The 16,831-nt window shown below is 43.6% G+C and overlaps 2 protein-coding genes across 3 annotated transcripts; one reads left to right on the forward strand and one right to left on the reverse strand.

Moving 5' to 3' along the window:
* Nucleotides 1–317: 317 nt before the first annotated feature.
* cunh4orf33 (chromosome unknown C4orf33 homolog) lies at nt 318–3,776 on the reverse strand. Of its 2 annotated transcripts, none has more exons than XM_068729076.1 (6): nt 3,616–3,776; nt 3,086–3,279; nt 1,963–2,023; nt 1,829–1,880; nt 1,508–1,707; nt 318–1,189 (listed from the first exon to the last, which is right to left on the reverse strand). In XM_068729076.1, the coding sequence occupies exons 2-6, from the start codon at nt 3,264–3,266 to the stop codon at nt 1,093–1,095; spliced, it is 591 nt and encodes a 196-aa protein (XP_068585177.1). In that variant the 5' UTR covers nt 3,267–3,279; nt 3,616–3,776; the 3' UTR covers nt 318–1,092. The 2 variants fall into 2 exon arrangements, with proteins under 2 accessions (XP_068585177.1, XP_068585176.1); XM_068729075.1 differs by lacking the exon at nt 3,616–3,776 and adding an exon at nt 3,360–3,468.
* An 81-nt stretch (nt 3,777–3,857) lies between these two features.
* sclt1 (sodium channel and clathrin linker 1) lies at nt 3,858–16,702 on the forward strand. Its single transcript, XM_068729058.1, has 21 exons — nt 3,858–4,312; nt 5,108–5,175; nt 5,302–5,354; nt 5,485–5,557; nt 7,005–7,060; nt 7,392–7,527; nt 8,173–8,295; nt 8,470–8,535; nt 9,245–9,315; nt 9,896–9,986; nt 10,509–10,600; nt 10,989–11,166; nt 11,371–11,469; nt 13,166–13,237; nt 13,344–13,418; nt 13,499–13,641; nt 13,842–14,034; nt 15,023–15,219; nt 15,795–15,873; nt 16,219–16,314; nt 16,437–16,702. Exons 1-21 carry the CDS (start codon nt 4,279–4,281, stop codon nt 16,488–16,490), a joined length of 2,049 nt encoding a protein of 682 aa, XP_068585159.1. The 5' UTR covers nt 3,858–4,278; the 3' UTR covers nt 16,491–16,702.
* The last annotated feature ends 129 nt before the right edge of the window (nt 16,703–16,831 follow it).

Consider the following 16,831-nt stretch of genomic DNA (forward strand, 5'->3'; position numbering starts at 1 on the left):
GTCAATTTAATATTCCACGCAGCTTTCCTCTGATTTAATTTGATTTGTCATTAAGAGTCCAAATCATGCATGATTTGATATAATGAGAGGACACGTATTCCACAGTGGTCAAGTTAAAGGAACAGTTTGACGTTCTGGGAAATGAGCCGATTCGAATGTCTTGCAGAGAGTTAAATGACAGGATGGATTCCACTCTCATGTCTAACTAGGGAGCTACACCCAGACGTTATTAACACGTTGATGCATCAGTGCTAACCAGCTAATAATAATAATAATAATAATAATGTGACAAGAAAGCAACAAATCACAAATCAAAGTGAAGGTGCATTCATTTAATGGAGAGACAATGAAACATAATCAACAAATGCAGAGGTTAAATTTCATATGTACCTAATACATAATGACGACTACAATAATTCAGTTGTCCTTAATCCCGCGTCAGAAAAACAATTAAAGTGACATTGAGTCACAAACAGTTGCAGAGAAAGGTAATTGACAATATACTTCATCACCAATATGTAATCAATATGTATACACGGTACACTAATTGAAAAGCTTTAGAACGCACATCTCTGAAGAGACAGATGTGTCATGTTGCGCGTGCGATTGGTGGCGCGTGTGTCTCTTAACAGACGAGGCAAAAGGAATCACGCCGCTGTTGGTCGACCTCACTGAAGCGAAACGCTCAGGCAACACGGGAGCACAACGTCAAAGCGAGCGGTGCCACCATCCACCGTATAACCGCTGTAGGTCACACTCTGCCGAGGCAAATTAAGGTGACGTCCAATACCTTGTGATGTGTGTGTGTGTGTGTGTGTGTAACTTTGTGGATGGAGAAGTGTGTGTGTGTGTGTGTGTGTGTGTGTGTGTGAAGGCTAAGACGCTCTGACAAGCTGATAACATATTTCTTGTCATGTCGTTTGGCATCATTAACTAATAAAGATTGATTGCCCTTTGTTTCCCGTCAATGAGTGTTTGTACTATTGCCCGGCCACTGTGGTGTGTGCGTGTGTGTGTGCGCGTGTGTGTGTGTGTGTGTAGAGAAAGACAGAGGGGGAGAGAGAGAGAGACAAGGGAGTGTTTTTGAAAAGCTCAGGGCTTTCCTATCCACAGATCAGACTCTGGCTGGATCCAACCTTCTCCCATGATGCTTTGCAGGCGGAAATTTTGGAAATACTCCAGGCGGTGGCTAAGAGATAGAGGGAGAATTTAATATAGGAATGCGCAAAAACTCTCACATACACACTTGCGCATTCATACACACATATACTGCGTATCTAATTTTGAGTGTAATTACACAGCCAGTGGTTTGATAGTAGTCGACTAATCTAAAAAGTGAAAGTCGGCCTGTTAATACTTTGGCATCCAAACTTATTTTGGTCCGGCTGCAAAATATAATTAAAAAAAAATCAAAAAGGGGCAGTCCAACGATTTCCCACATAAAGATAAATAATGTCTGTTAATAAATAATGAGTACAACTGGACTCGTAGGAGTCAGCATACTCACAAGTTGGGTTGTTGGCCTTCCACTAGCTCCTCCTTGGGGACGGGGTAGAGAGCCTCGTATGTGCGCTTCTCTCCCGAGCCGTGAATGGCGTAGGAGTTCATCTTGTTGACGTTGGGAGGCAAGTACGACCAGGGGAGCAGAGCCTCACCCATCCACCTGTCCCCCTTGATCGTGGCGTTAAACACCATGGGCAGTTGTTGCTGGAGAAAGAAGGCGACGAGACAACAATAAGAAGCGCTTAAAGAGCTAACTCAAAGAGCCGCTGCCCCCCCCCCCCCCCCCCCCCCCCCGCGGTCAATAACTCCCCAGACGTCTGCCTACCAGGAACGCTTGGCCAACTCCTGAGAGCAATAAAATCAGGTGCTGTCCATGCCTAAAAAAAAATTGAAAACGCAGTTTGATTTAAGATTGTCTATAAACACACGGTCACATGGATGTCACAACAGTTTACTTACGGACAAAACTCCACTTCCAGGTAATTTTCCGTGGTACTGTCCAGGAAGAAGGACTCCACGACTGAGGCGATGAAGAAGACAGACCGTTGAACAATAATGGAATTATTTGAGTCATATATTTTGAGGTATAACTTAACAATGCTATGTTAAAATAACAGATAACATACACAGATATGAAGACAGGCACACCGGCTAACAGCGTGCTCATTATCCCCCGACATTATAATGGGGTTCCAATCTATTAAGTAACATTAATGAGGTCAAATATGTGGGGCTCATTAACCGGAAATCGAACTTACTTCAGGTCAATTAGATAGGATTGTTATTACTCAGCCTCATTACAGGGTTTAATTGTTGTGTCACCATAATAATGATAATACAATCACTATTATGGCCTCATAAACAGAGGTAGTCTCTCAAACCTCATTGGACTATAATCAGAATTGTATAACACCTTTGAGACTTGCCTAAAATTGCATCATACTGACTAAATCATGACTGCAATAACAACATTATTGGGGGGGTGGGAACCTCAACAGCAACACCTGTACAATATAATCCAACCTATTACAACAGACCATAAATGCAACCTTTGTAAAGTTTATAAACTTCAGTTTACCAACACGACACAGGCTGGAGGGTGATTTTTTTTAAATATATGTTGTTATTATGAATTAGTAAAAAGGATTAAACATGTTGTGAGATATGCTCACTTGCTTCCTTGCTGAGAGTTTGATACTAAACTAAGTCTAAATCTAACAAGAAAGCGAATAAACAGTTAAAACATGTTGAACTATCTCATTGCTAAGCAATGCACTCAAAGGACTTAAATATTATATGTTATACTATTAAAAAACCTTTTGGTAATGAAGTTATCAAATGAACTGTATTTGTGCCAATTCCTCTTCAAATATTAATAAATGAATAAAAGAGATTTCTAGAATACTTTTTTGCAATCACTTCATTTATGCCCATTCTTCATGTTTTTTTTTTTCAGTAAATCCTTAAAAGCTCTTGCTGCACATGTATTTGCATGTCCAGGCAGCGGTGCAGTGCACGACCATGCATGCATGCATGCATGCATGCATACAGCATCACCTGAGCTTCCTACCTTCTCACCCACCTTCATAATTCCAGAGTCCAGGAAAGGGCTGACTCGGCGGACTTGCGGGGGCCGCCGGGTCGTTGAAGAAGGGACCGAACATCTCTATCTTCAGCCCGCCTTGCCCAGGAGAGAACTCGATCCGGATGGGGTCATGAGTCACAGGATCGCTATCCCAAGTGTGCTGGATGGAAAACTGCATTTTCTTAAAAGGACTGAAAGACAAAATTAAATCAGAATGAGAATCTGCTATGTGACATAATCACATGGTGGAGAAACACATTAGACAGCTTACAGAGATTCACAGCAGAGCAGAATGTGGATAAGTGTCACACACTGCAGAGCATGAACTACCCCCATGTTGTCAGAACACCAGTAGTGTCAACTGGGCTCCAGCTGGGCTCCTCGTGTCTTTAATATACACCCAGCTCGCCTCTTTCAGCAGTTTATTATCAAATTAGGTTATTGAGAAATGCAGTTCTGTTACTCAATAACTTGTCAAGATAGTAAAGTTGACTTCCTGATATGGAAGAAAAAAAACAACAACTTACATGGTGTCCTTGTAGTGTCAGATTAGACCTTTCAATTCTTAACAAACCAACAAACTGTTGAAAACAACATTTATTTCTACTCCAACAAATACTCAAACAGGAACTAAAAGATCGGATTTCTTGAGTTTACACATCCTTCAAAAATATATCCGACTGAAGCTTCCCGACACAGCGCGGAACTGTTTCGCCTTCCTGTCGTACGGACGGACCTATTTCTGCGGTGCACATCTCCTTTGCCATTGGCTGCTATTTGTTTCCTTCAAAAACGGACGGCGCAACCGCATAGTAACGTAAACACTCGTAGGTTTTGTGACGTTCCCACTATAACCGGCAAGTGGCAACTTTCTTCGCTTCAGTTTTGTTTTTAAGTTAGATATTTGTTTAACAGACCGCGCGGTTAAGTTAGCAAGTTGTTTTTGTTTCAAGCTTAGCGTTAGCTGAGATTGATTAGCTTCCCCACAGCTAATGCTAACAAGGTAACGTTAACGTGAATGCAAGCTACCTGATATTTACCAGCTTTGTGAATTAGCGCGTCTGATTCTGATCCTAAAATAACGTTAATGGTAAGTTTACCAGATCACGTTAAGGGTATAACGTTACACCACGTCGTTGTTAACGTGCCAATGCGAACTGCTTTGATCGCATCCAGACAGCGTCTTCACCATGGAAGCAGAAGTTGAGTTTCTACGTGATCAAGGTAAGGACAAGTGAGGGGAGGACGCACACGAGCAGGTTGTCGGCTCCTTCAGAACCGGTCCAGCCCAAAGCCGTCTCTAAACCCTCGTTCAGGGGGAGGATCAGCCCTGTTCGAATGGAGCGTAAATACAAAATAAGCCACGACTTCTCTGTCGTTAATGTGTGACGTCTACTAACACGCGCACTAACTTGTAGATCATGTGGTTTTTAGTTGATGTTAGATTAATGTCAAGTTGCTTATGAGTGCCTGAACCAGGAGGAAAGGTTAGATATAGGATGTTATTGTGCATTGTGATAAAAACACTTAATAAGTTTATCATGGGGAATTCATATCGTGATTATCGGGGGAAAAGAGCTTAATTTAACATTACAATACAATAATGTTTTGATGAAATGCTTTGAGACTTCTGCCTTGAATTAGGACTAAATGTTAATTTATTCATCCTGACATCCGGTCCTAACTTACCCAAAATGCAATAGGTCTCTGTCCATCTACCATCTTTGCTGTCTTCTTACATACGCATACTTGTCACTCATTCGTGGCCTCTGTCTAATTTAAAAAATATATATAATTTGAATAACTCTGAACTGTAATTAACTGGGCATAACTGCCAGCAAACGCGCTCACCGTTTGCCGGGTCTGTCGTTGAATAGCCAGATACTCGACTCCAGATTTAAATGTCTGTTATGTTCTTTTTCTACTCTCTGTTGTTCTGCAATCAGAATAGTAGACCAACGTGTGTGTGTGTGTGTGTGTGTGTGTGTGTGTGTGTGTGTGTGTGTGTGTTTTTTTCAGTCCACAGACTAAATTCTGCTCTCAGCCAGTATCAGTATGGACACCGCACTCAGCCGGCACCATCTCGGGTACGGAGACGTCTGTTATACAAAGTGTGCTGAAGTGTTGGCTCATTATTTATGGGAATTTTGATGAATGAGGATTCTGTAGAAGTAGAACTGGACACTCCGTGATGCTAACTCTCTGCTCATCAGGCCGAGGAAGCGGGACGGACGGAGTCTCCGTCTCCCTGGCTCTCGGACAGAAGGTCAGCAGCAATAATTCAGAGTCTTTCTTGTACGACGGTCAACATATTCACGTTCCGTCTTATGCACGTGTGCGCGCTGGATAGCAAGTACCCTTGTGTTACGCAAACTGATCATCCGTCTGTGTTGCAGTATAATGGCTCCTCTGATAGCGGAGTATGATCGGCACATGGAGGAAATGACTGAGCAGCTGCAGAAATACCAGGTGACGTAAAACAGTTCGTACAGTGAAGTTAAATATTGTGCAAACATATTGAATAGTGGTACTTCATCTGTGGGACTATTCTAAATATACTGTTGATGTAGACTACGGTAATAGGATGAGTAAGTATAGCTCTTGAAATGTGCTTAGTGATTAGTCGAAAGATCAAAACTATACATTTTGGAACCGGGTGACCTCTTGATCAGTGTTTGTTTTAAAGAGTCATGTCTATTTTTATTGTCTAAAATTTCAGGAAAGCACAAATATGGAGATGGAAACGGCTATTTCTTCTCCTCAGAGTTGGCCCTTATTATTTTGGGGGTAAACGTGCCACGATTGATGCAGCCGTGCATCAGTTATTTTCCTTCAAAACCGTTCAGAAATGGACTGTATTATGGCGGCAAACAGGTTCATTTCACCAGCTAGTTGTATAAATAATTTTTTCATTTCACCAGCTAGGCATATTAATTTCTTTACAGAAGGATTTTCTTTATAAGAGAGAGAGAGAGAGAGAGAGAGAGAGAGAGAGAGAGAGAGAGAGAGAGAGAGAGAGAGAGAGAGAGAGAGAGAGAGAGAGAGAACCTGTTTTACTCTGCCTAACAAGGACAAATCCCTTTGAAGACACATATTAAATATTTATTTTGGTATTTTTGAGTTTGAAATCAAATTCCTGCATTCATTAAAACTTTATAAAAAAAATATTTCCAAGGTATTTACTACTTTTTAAACTGGTTTATCACATATTGAAGTTTCCACATTCCTGTTCTGACAAAAGACTTTGTTTGGAGCACTTCAGTCTGATGCGAGGGAGAAGGACTCCTGCTGATTGTCTGCTTGTTCTTTAAAAAAAAAAAAAAAAAAGACTGTGTCATCAGCCGGCTGAGTTATTATTCTGATCGTCCTCAGAAATTCTTATACCTTGAAAATGATAGCAATGTAAAATATGAACTGAGAGCAATTCAACAACTATGAGGAAGAGAAACAGAGAACTTGGGCAGATTGATCTGCAACCTGAGAATTCTTTGGTGGTATTTGGAAACGCCACGACGCAGCTACTGCCTTCTTCACTGATGCTCCGCCTTATAAAAATCCCCAAAAAGTTAAAGCATCTGATTCTGCATATTCAGAGTAATCTATTAGTTCCTGAATAAGCTTGATATTACGCTTTTTCTGAAGCATCTGGCAAAGATTAGCGGGAGAATTTCAGAGGCCGTCTTTAGTAAAGTCATTGGTTTCCAATTATCCATCAACAGATCGCCTTCATCTGGTTTGAGAAGCAGTGTTCTCGTACATGGAACATTCAGTCTTTAGCTTGTTCGTTCAGACGACTCATAGAACGTAGCAGAGATGTAGAGCACAGGGTGAGGACGTGGTCAACTCTGCTGTCTGAATACAGATCATGTTGTTGGTTGAACAGATACAGATACCGTCTACTTGTTTGTATCAACAGGGGCTGATGTTAGACGTCAAAGGGAAGCTGGAGAGGGTCGTCGAGGAGAACGAAAGGTAGACAAAGTTCCGCCGGTTTTAAAGTGTAGCGAGTCGATCGTTTATCGCGGCAGTCGACCAAGCTTTTCTGTCAGAATGTAAGATATTAATCGGTTGACTATCTATAATTATTGTACAGTTTAGTGACTCTATTTTTATGTCCCACCAAAAATGTGCAAACAGTGAGATAGTAGAAGTAATAATGCTGGTTTAGTTACTTCTTTCTTCGTCACGTTGCAGCCAAATAAAGCGCTCTTGGTCGGCTGTAGTTAAGGTTGTGAACTATCTCTTATGTCATTCGTTTTTTTTCCATGAATCTTTTAATATCAACCCCCCTGCCTTTTGCCAGGCTGCATGCAGAGCTCAGGGAGTCTGTTGAGAAGCAGCTTCAGGCCCTGCCGGTGGCTTCGGGGGTGGAGGGCGGCGTGCTGGCGGAGGAGGCGGTCATCAGAAACCTGCAGGAACAGGTCCAGCTGTGTGAACAGGTCAGCAGGGCGACCCGACCGTGTGGGTAATTCAGACGTATTGACCTTATGTTTGGTCACACCCAGACAAAGTAAGGCTGTAAAACTAAATGCATTGAAATTCGACTTTTCATTTCTAAGACCAAGAATGTGATATTACCTCTTTCCAAAAGTGACAGTCTTGCTTTGAATGAACACGTTAATCTCGCTCGGCACAACAACTGGAAGCGGATGGAGACACTTAAAACTGTCATATTTACATGTTGTTTCTTCTGTGTTTTTTAAATGCGTAGCAACAAAAAAAAAAAACAAGACATAATGGTTTATTGAGTAGTCGACTCGTGCATCGGAGTTGTTAACTGCCAACAGCAGCAGTCGGTCCCAGTGGCTCCACACTGCACGGCCCTTTAATTTAGTGGTGAACCGCTCGCTGACAAGATACAACATAAAAAAAAAAAAAAATGTTCGGAGCAGTTCTCTTCTACAGACTTTTCGCCGTTTTCAATACTGTCAGTGTCAGTCCCTGAATGCACGGACATGGATGCAGCTCGTAGTAAGTGGCCAATTATTTTCTGACACGCATTAATGCCTCTGAGTGTGTGTGTGTGTGTGTGTGTGTGTGTGTGTGTAAACGAGCAGGCATATCTTTTGCGTGTAATTGTTTAGGAGCGGTTGCAGGCTATGGAGCTGTGGCAGACGACGGCCCAGGAGCTGGACCTCCTCCAGCAGAACCACCGGAGGACCGTCTCTGACGGACAGAGCCACGACACTCACAGACGGCAGCTTCAGGTTCAGTGTTTTCCGCATAAACGCCGCAGGCCTTCCTCCACTAGGTGGAGCCATTATCATGCAAATGAGGTTAATTAGAGCAGCTTTTGCCTCGGTTAATGCTCGATATAAGCATGAAGTAATTACAATGCAGTTAACTTTTTATCGAGTGCCTCTTTTTGTTTCCTGTCACAGGATCAGCTTGTTCAGTTCCAGCAGCACACACACAAACTTCAAGTGGCCAATCAGCAACTGGAATCGGTAAGCGATGGTTAATTAAAAGCTTGTTAAATTATGGCCTCCTAATTAGCCATGGGATCGAAAATGCTGCACACCGCTTCGAAATTAACCCCGCTCTAATAATTAATCTCGTAACTAAGTGAATCGTTTTTTTTTTCCCAAATCACTCTGGTAGTTTAACCAGAGCTGTTGTGTTGTATAATGGACCGTCCACTCGCTTGGTAATCTTCTAACTACCAGCACACACTGTTATGCACTAGTGTCTCTCTCTCTCTCTCTCCCTCCCCCTCTCCCTCTCCCACAGTCACATATAAATACAGTCAGAGTCGCTGTTTAGGCTCTATTTAGACAGTTATTGGAGGTGTACAGCATGTTGTGCATCTATTTATTTACATACATCACAAACCCATGAACACACATGCACATGCAAGCCTTTGTGTGAGGACAGCATGCAGTGTGTGAGGAGAGGGTAATACTATATCGCTCTGATGCATTTTTAATGAGAGGGCTAACCCTGGGCTGTCCCGTCTCTGACTCCTCATACAGGCAGCCGGTTTTTATTCGCTGTATGTGGGAGCGATTGATTTGCAGCCATGCATCTCCTCTGGGTTTGCTCGAAAAGCACCAAAAAAGTTTGAAGAGAGATGTTTGGGTTTTTTTTTTTGTTGGTGAAAGTTTGGTGAGAGTCATGCCACACAAATGGCAGTCTTGTCTCTCTTGCCGCACACAGACTAACCAGCAGTTTCTGAAGACGGTGACGGAGCAGAGCACGGAGATGGAGCAGCTCCACGGCCAGCTCAGGTGACTAAATGCATCAGATATTGAAAGCGACTGCTGCCAGCTATGTTGCGCCGTGAATGTGCTCCGTGAGGTAACTTTGACCCCTTTGGTGGAAATAATAACTGTAGGAAAATGGGTACAAAGTAGTGTCATGTGTGGTTTAACCCCATGCTGGGAACTACAGGTTGAACATATGTTCCAAAATAGTGGAATGTGCATTATATTTTCTGATTTGGAAAAGACCTTCACTTCCAAGTTACAGGAGTAGTTTAGGAGTTTAGGAGTGTGCAGGAATAGGAATGGAGATTGATAGCACTCTCATGTATGCAGTTTAAGATAAAGCTACAGCCAGAACCCCGATAAACCCCGGAAACACAACAAGGCTCTGTTCAAAGGTAATTAAATCCACGCGTGAACACCTCCAATGATCACAAGTTAACACGCTGCGTCTCCTTTTGCTTAATCCCAGAAGAAGGTGAATGCGTCTCCAACACCAACATCTTTTTGTAATAACGTGTACTGTATATTCTGTGAATGCAAGATGGCAGTCGGGTTTCTAAGTTGTTCCGCTCTTTGTTCGCTCTCTGTCCTCCCGCTGCAGGCAGGCCAAGGCTGAGCTGAGGACCGCCACGGCCAGAGTGGATGAGATGAACAAACTGCTGCAAAATATCCAGGACCAGGTGCAGAGACGGGTGAGAGAAGATAAAATAAAAACTAAATGTACAGAATAAAAAAAAAATATACTGCAGAAGAAAATAGTTTGTGCGCAAAAAATGGGAGGGAGGACAGGTCGTGAAGAAACACAAAGGTGAACACCTAAATGTTATTTCCATGGCCTAGAAGAGCTCAATCGGTACTAAGAGAACATGTAACCACAAACTCGGAGCGGTGCTTTCAGTGTCGTCTACAACATCTTTCCCGGAGCTCTTTGATCTACTTAATGACACGACACATTTGAGTTTTCACACTCTAGTTTGAGGATTTTGGAGAGAGTCTTGGACCCTATAGGAATAACATAGCTATAGTTCCCCCTTTTAAGACCGAATACGCTTTGAAACAGAAGTTTCTTAATCAAAATAACAGATGTTGGGTTTTCACTTCGGGCTGTAGTGGCCACCAATTGTCATTATTCGGGATATTGGACAAAAAGATGAATGTGTGTGTGTGTGTGTGTGTGTGTGTGTGTGTGTGTGTGTGTGTGTGTGTGTGTTTAGGAGGAAGACGTGGCAGAGGCTCAGGGCCGAGAGGACGCGGCAGACAGACGACTCCAGCAGCTCCAGGCGGCCTTGAGTCAGCTAGAGGCCAGGTGAGCCTCTCCTTCGTCTGCAGCTGTTGAACCATTGTGAAATGTAAATTTCCGACGAGGTGAGGAAATTGTATAAAATCTTCCTAAAGCGTTGAGAGTTTCAGCATATTTTACAAATGGTTCACTAGACATGATCTCACCACCTTCTGTGTTTTTTCCCCCATTTGACTTGAAATATATAGCAGTAGCCCAAAAACAAACCGTTGCTGAGCTCCTGGAAGCAGTGAAGATGTCAGAATATTTGGGAAGTCGTGGGGTTTCACATCAAAATGACAGCGCCACAGAGCAGCTCCCCCGTCTTTTCCCCTGCTGCTGCTGCTGCTGCTGCTGCTGCTGCTGCTGGTGGTACTCACTCTGTGTTTTGTTTTTTTTTCTCCTCCTCTGCCAGACTAAAAGCTGCATCTCACGAGGCCGAGGCAGTTCGCAGAGATCAAACTGTGTGGGAAAGAAAGGTGGGGGAACTCCAGGCGCATTGCACCACCCTAGAAGAGGAGAAATACGAGGCTCTGGCCAAAGTCCGAGAGAGCGTTCAGGTGGCCGAGGAGGCTGCGTTGCAGAAGGACCAGGTGACTGCAGCCATTGTCTACCTCCTCCTTTCAATCTCTATCCCTTCCCCCGCTTTTTTTTTTTTTTTTTTTTTTTTAGAAATCTTTTTCCCCCAGAACAAGCCTTCCCCCTCAATCTGTAAAGCTGCAAGATCCTTTGACAATCAATCCTCTGTGTCCACATCACTTCCATGCCCACTGTGTCTCTGTACCCTCTCCCTTCAGGCCCTGTTAAGAGAGAAACAGAAGACACAGGAGCTTGAGAAGACAAAGGAGGCCATCAAACAGCTGATCCAGGACGCCGCAGTCCGCACCAGAAAAGAGGTGCGGAGTCACCGTCTGTCTGTGTAGACGTTGAAATAGTACCGAAACTCCATGAAATACCGTCAGCTGTCTGGAACAGGCAAATGATTTTAGTATCGAACGCCCTTGAATTTAATTTGCTCTTTGTACGACTAAAATCTCCTCTTTTTTTTTTTTTTTTTTTTTTTTAAACCTACCAAATGTATTGCATCATTATTAAAAGCAGCGGATGGTGTCAAAGATATTTTAGTGCCAACTCTACACTTTAAATTATCAAAGAAATTAATATCTCTTAAAAAAAAAAAAAAAAACTACAGCCGCCCCAGAATTTCTGATTTCATAATTAGCCCAAAAACCTCCAGCTGCACTGATGCACTAAGCGCTGCTCTCTCCCCCTGCCTGACCTCAGTCAGGGACGCGGTGATTGATGCTCAGTTATCGGGTCTTCCTCATCAAGCCCTTAAACTGTTTAATCCTGTCAATGAAGCCTAGTATGACTGCAGCACCGGCTGTCATCTTAGTCTCTGGCTGGACTTCAACAAATGATGTTATTTTAAGAGAGTGACTGTCGATGCGTTTGACTTTTCTGTAAATTAGAGGCCGTTGACCGTTTATTGAGTTTCCCAAAATAAAGGTGTTTCCGGCCTTATCAATTATTCAGCTTGCTTGGAACATTGACCAGACGCTATCCACAACTTTTGCTAATAGAAAACCAAAAAAAAAGAAGAAAAAAAAGAGAGTTGACCTGTTGGCCTCACCATGCAGTGTAAATGCAGCAGCGGTACTGTTGTGTTGTGCCAAACACACGGCTGCTTGTTGCATTGTGAGCGAAAGAGACGCATGCTGCAGATGGTTTCCTGCTGTTCCGCTGATGGACAGCTGGTGAATGTGACGCGCCAAGAAACGCAGCAATATGTCAACAATGCCCGAGGAGGAGGAAGAAGAAGAAGAAGTAGCGAATGAAGGCGTCGAGGACTTCCTCTTCAAAATGCTTTTATGAGGAATTCAAATGCAGTCAACATACGTTAAGTAGGTGTCAAGGACACGCACAGAATGATGGTGTCTCCGTTAGCTTAGAACGAGCCGTTTATATATATCTCCATATGGAGCGGTGCCTCTTCACGGAGCCAGCTGCCGTTTTCCTACTTTGTAGCCCTGAACTGACGAGCCAAACGCTGGCTCTAGAGAAGGCCGGTTGCATTTTTTGAGTTTTCTCGCAGGCCACCGTACTTCTCCTACTCACTTGGCACGCGAGTTTCAGCCGGTTGCAACCTCACCGCTGGACGTTCCCGAATCCTACACACTGCACCTTTTTTTTTATTTATTTATTTATTTTTTTTATTCAGATTGAACAAGCAAGCCACGAGATCGATTTTCAGCGCCCGAAGATTTTTGGCGCTAAAGGCAAACGCTTGGTTGACGCGACGGAAAAGCTCATTCCTAAATATTCTGGTTCACACAAGAGAATCCTCACAGCCTCGGTGCGTTTGACTGGTTCAGGTGATTTTAATCGTTTGAACGTCAATGAGAAGGTCTGAATATGGTAACTTTCCACGCTTCTGTTTTGACTTAACTTTATGAGTTAAGTCCCCAACTCAAGTACCTTTTTTTTTTTTTTTTTCATCTAATAAAAGTTACTGTCTTATCGGATATAATTTGCAAAGCGATCCCAGTAGTCATGCCCATTTTTGGAACTGTGTGACTCTATCTTTAACAGGTGGATAATGTGCGTAAGCAGTGCAACGTTCAAATCCACCGTATGGCCGAGGAGCTGTCTGCGCTGCAGCTGGTAAGAACTTGGCTCGTTAAAGACAAATCCCTTTACATCCACGTTACATTCAGTCCTTTGTTTCAGACTCCAGCTGTCTGCTCGTTGTTCTCTCCTCTCTCTGTAGGAGTGTGCAGATAAAGAGTCTCGGATTGCAAAGTCCCTGCGAGAGAGGAAAGCTGTAGAGGAGGAGCTGGAGAAGGTATCGGTGAAACCACGAGGAAACGAGGAACGCCAAACTAAACTCCCGGGTTCTGACGGTGTTTTGATTGCGTGTTTTAGGTTTATAAGGAGGGCAGGGCGGAGCCAGAGTTCAGGAAGATGGATGTCCTCCACCAGAGGTGTCTAAATGCAGACAGGATGAAGGAAGACATGAGCCTCACTCTGCAAAGCACACAGAGCAAACTGAAAAAGATGGAGATGGAGTAAGTGTAGCTTTGCATTGTATGTTTGCTCTTCAGTTCAAACTCAACATATTTCTTGTCAGCACTCCCACCTTTACTCCATTCCTTCTCACATCCTCACAACAGCAGGGGGAGGTTCCCTACGTGACTGCCAATAGTGATGGATATCTCCCCCTCTCTCTCACTTTTTCCTTTTTCTCCATCCGTCCGTGCTCGCGTAGCTACAGCGAGGAGCTGTTGCGGTGCCAGGAGGAGGTGCGGCGGCTGCAGGGCTCTCTGGCCGCGGCCCGGGACGACTGCGTCGGCGTGAGCGAGGAGCGGCTCCAGCTGCAGCAGGAGAACCACCAGCTCCGCAGGGAGATGGATGAGCTGCGCAAGGCGACCTCGCTGGTCCAAAAGAAGGCCAAACAACAGGTAACCTGACGATGGATGGAAAGGGGAAGGAAATGGAGCGCTCGCATGTAGCGGAGCGGGGGTAGTGCAAAGCAGCCGCTTGAGCCAGACACACACACACACACACACACACACACACACACTGCACTGTAATCAAGCAGTTCAACGAGGTGCTGACGTTCTACATCTACACAAGTCTGTATTTAAAAGCATGGTATTCACGAGGATTACCACACAATCTGTAAATACTACGCAGGGTTCAACGTTCACACCGATAACTATCAATCTTACACTTTTAGCATAAACGTTGCTGGTATTTGAGCATAAACCACGAAGCCCCTGGATCCTACAATCCCATTAATTCAACTCATTAACTTGTATTAACGTCTTCAGTTGGACCATACCTGCCCGTCAATGCCCACATCTTCCATAACTCCCCACCTTTCAGTTTGTAATCAGCCTTTCTGGTGGGAATTTGTCGTCTCAAAGCAGCGAGCTGAGATAACGCCGAAGACGCGTAAAACTCCCCCGATGACATCAAACGACCATTACAGCAGTACTCGCCACAATTAAACTAATTGTTTAGTGTGGGATCAGTGGAGTGCCCTTTTTAAAAAGAGATAGTTTGGGTGTTTTGAAGTGAGGCTGTATGTGGTATTTGTACTCGGTCAGTGTATTACTACCTACAGTAGACGGCCATCAGCACTCAGAAACAGACAGGCGTACCAGTCCACCTAAAAACATCAGTTTAGATGTATACTATGATTAAAACACTGATGATATAATAAATGTTGCAATATAACAAGTCATGCTTACTTACACGGGCGATGTCGGACCAGCCAGGCGAGCTTATGCACCCCCCCCCCCCCCCCACACACACACACACACACACACACACACACACACACACACACACACACACACACACACACACACACACACACACACACACACACACACACACACCACCACCACCACCACCACTTTGACTGTGCTGCGCTCCCTCTAGCTCTCGCAGATGGAGCAGGAGTACAACCTGAAGGAGCAGGGGCTAGACGCACGCGTGCAGGAGCTGGAGGAAAGCAGCCAAAGCTCCAGAGCTGATCTGACGCGCCTCCTCACGGCACAGCAAAAAAGCAGCCAGCGCTGGAAAGACGAGGCTAAGAACCTGGTGCAGGCCTTCGAGAGCAAAATCGCCGGCCTCAAGTAAGAACCTGTGAAGGTAGATTTAACGTTACTAAAGAAGGGAAAGAAGGATACAAAACATGCACTGAGAAATGTGCTTCGGGACTAAAATGTTGCCCGTAAAATCCCTAAAAAAAAAAGAGAAAGGGAATATAATAGGCCTGCTCTAAGAATATACCTGTCAGCCCGGTGTGTTCTCCTTGTGTAGACGAATGTGAAGCGGTGTGGTGCACAGAAGCAGCTGGCAGGCTGAGCGAAAGATTTCTGGTCAAATAAAAGCAACGATAGCCAGTCGAATGGAAACTAGTGGATTTCTGACAGACAACACTGTTCTGATCCAAATATGTTTAAATGTGCATCAATATTTTCTACAAAAAGTGCAATTCAATACTTTCTTCTGATACCGCCTAAGGGTAGCACTGGACAAAAGACAAAGCAACAAAGATGTCCGTAGTTTGTACGACACTGAGATGTATTGGAGATATTGTACATGTTAAAACATTAAACAAACAAACAAAAAAAATTATAAATGCTTTCTAAAAAGCGTTATTAATGTTTCATCTCCTGTGATAAAACTCTTTTTACGTCCGTTTCAGAGCAGAGCTGAATCGGCAGAAGCATCGTTCACACGAGCTGGAGATGCAGCTCGAAACGTACCACAACACTGTGGCTGAGGTTTGTGTAACGCACACACACACACACACACACACACACACACACACACACACACAAAAACATGCAGCTTGATTTTCAGTACAAGAGTTGCTGGTGTGAAAGGGAGATGAAATGGTCTAAAGACAGTATTCTATGATAATGGTTAGAGATAATCACACCATATGTTCCTTGACACTTCATTGCACAAAGAAACAATAACCTTTAACGTAGTGCATTTTATTTGTTTGACTCACAGAAATAATTATGGTTTGATTCCATGTAACTAATGTGTGTGTGTGTGTGTGTGTGTGTGTGTGTGTGTGTGTGTGTGTGTGTGTGTGTGTGTGTGCGCGTGCGTGTGTGCAGTATGAGAGGCAGCTAGTAGAGTATCAAGAGAAGACGAGTCGTCTTCAGAGACGACTGACACAAGCGGAACAAAAGGCAACTACTGCTACACAACAGGTGCGCTTGACTCTGACATGGAGAGTTGTGTATTTTTCCAGTTTCTTACCTCATTTAATACTGACATCATTCATTTATTATGCTTTATGTTTTTATTTATTTTTTTTGTTTTATTTTAACAGCTGTTGGCGTCACAGCGAAGGAAAGCAGCCATGGTTGATCCAGAGACTTTATAACAGCGACTGTCACTGTGCTATAGGAACAACAGAATGTGTGTTCAGAGCACAGTGTTGTTTTTGTTAATATGATATCAACATGTGGCCAAAGACATGAGACAACGATGGTGTTGTCCGTGATCTGGTTATTTGTGTTCTGGTGTTACGTGCCATGGATTGAATGTGTCCGATGTGTAGTATGTAAAACAAACAAATAAATACCTCCAAATACACCCTGGTCTTTGTTGTGTTCACAGAAATATGGTGAAATGGAAATCCAATGCTTAGGGTCCCTCTATGACATGACTTTTTATTTTGAGGGGTTAAACATATTACACCCCATGTCCGGGGTCCCTGATCAT

The sequence above is a fragment of the Cebidichthys violaceus genome, unplaced genomic scaffold, assembly GCF_023349555.1.
Source record: "Cebidichthys violaceus isolate CVI_PGR_0920_01 unplaced genomic scaffold, fCebVio1.0.p SCAF_44, whole genome shotgun sequence".
Taxonomy (NCBI): domain Eukaryota; kingdom Metazoa; phylum Chordata; class Actinopteri; order Perciformes; family Stichaeidae; genus Cebidichthys; species Cebidichthys violaceus.

Bases quoted from the DNA above. Each gene is read 5' to 3' on its own strand.
- cunh4orf33 (XM_068729075.1), bottom strand. From the start codon at position 3,424: ATGGGGGTAGTTCATGCTCTGCAGTGTGTGACACTTATCCACATTCTG. The intron at 2,024-3,085 runs GTGGGTGAGAAG...TCATCGCCTCAG, and splicing joins TGGACTCTGGAATTATGAAG to TCGTGGAGTCCTTCTTCCTG. The intron at 1,708-1,828 runs GTAGGCAGACGT...TTCTTTCTCCAG, and splicing joins GAGTTGGCCAAGCGTTCCTG to CAACAACTGCCCATGGTGTT.
- sclt1 (XM_068729058.1), top strand. From the start codon at position 4,279: ATGGAAGCAGAAGTTGAGTTTCTACGTGATCAAG. The intron at 7,061-7,391 runs GTAGACAAAGTT...GCCTTTTGCCAG, and splicing joins GTCGTCGAGGAGAACGAAAG to GCTGCATGCAGAGCTCAGGG. The intron at 13,419-13,498 runs GTATCGGTGAAA...TGCGTGTTTTAG, and splicing joins TAGAGGAGGAGCTGGAGAAG to GTTTATAAGGAGGGCAGGGC.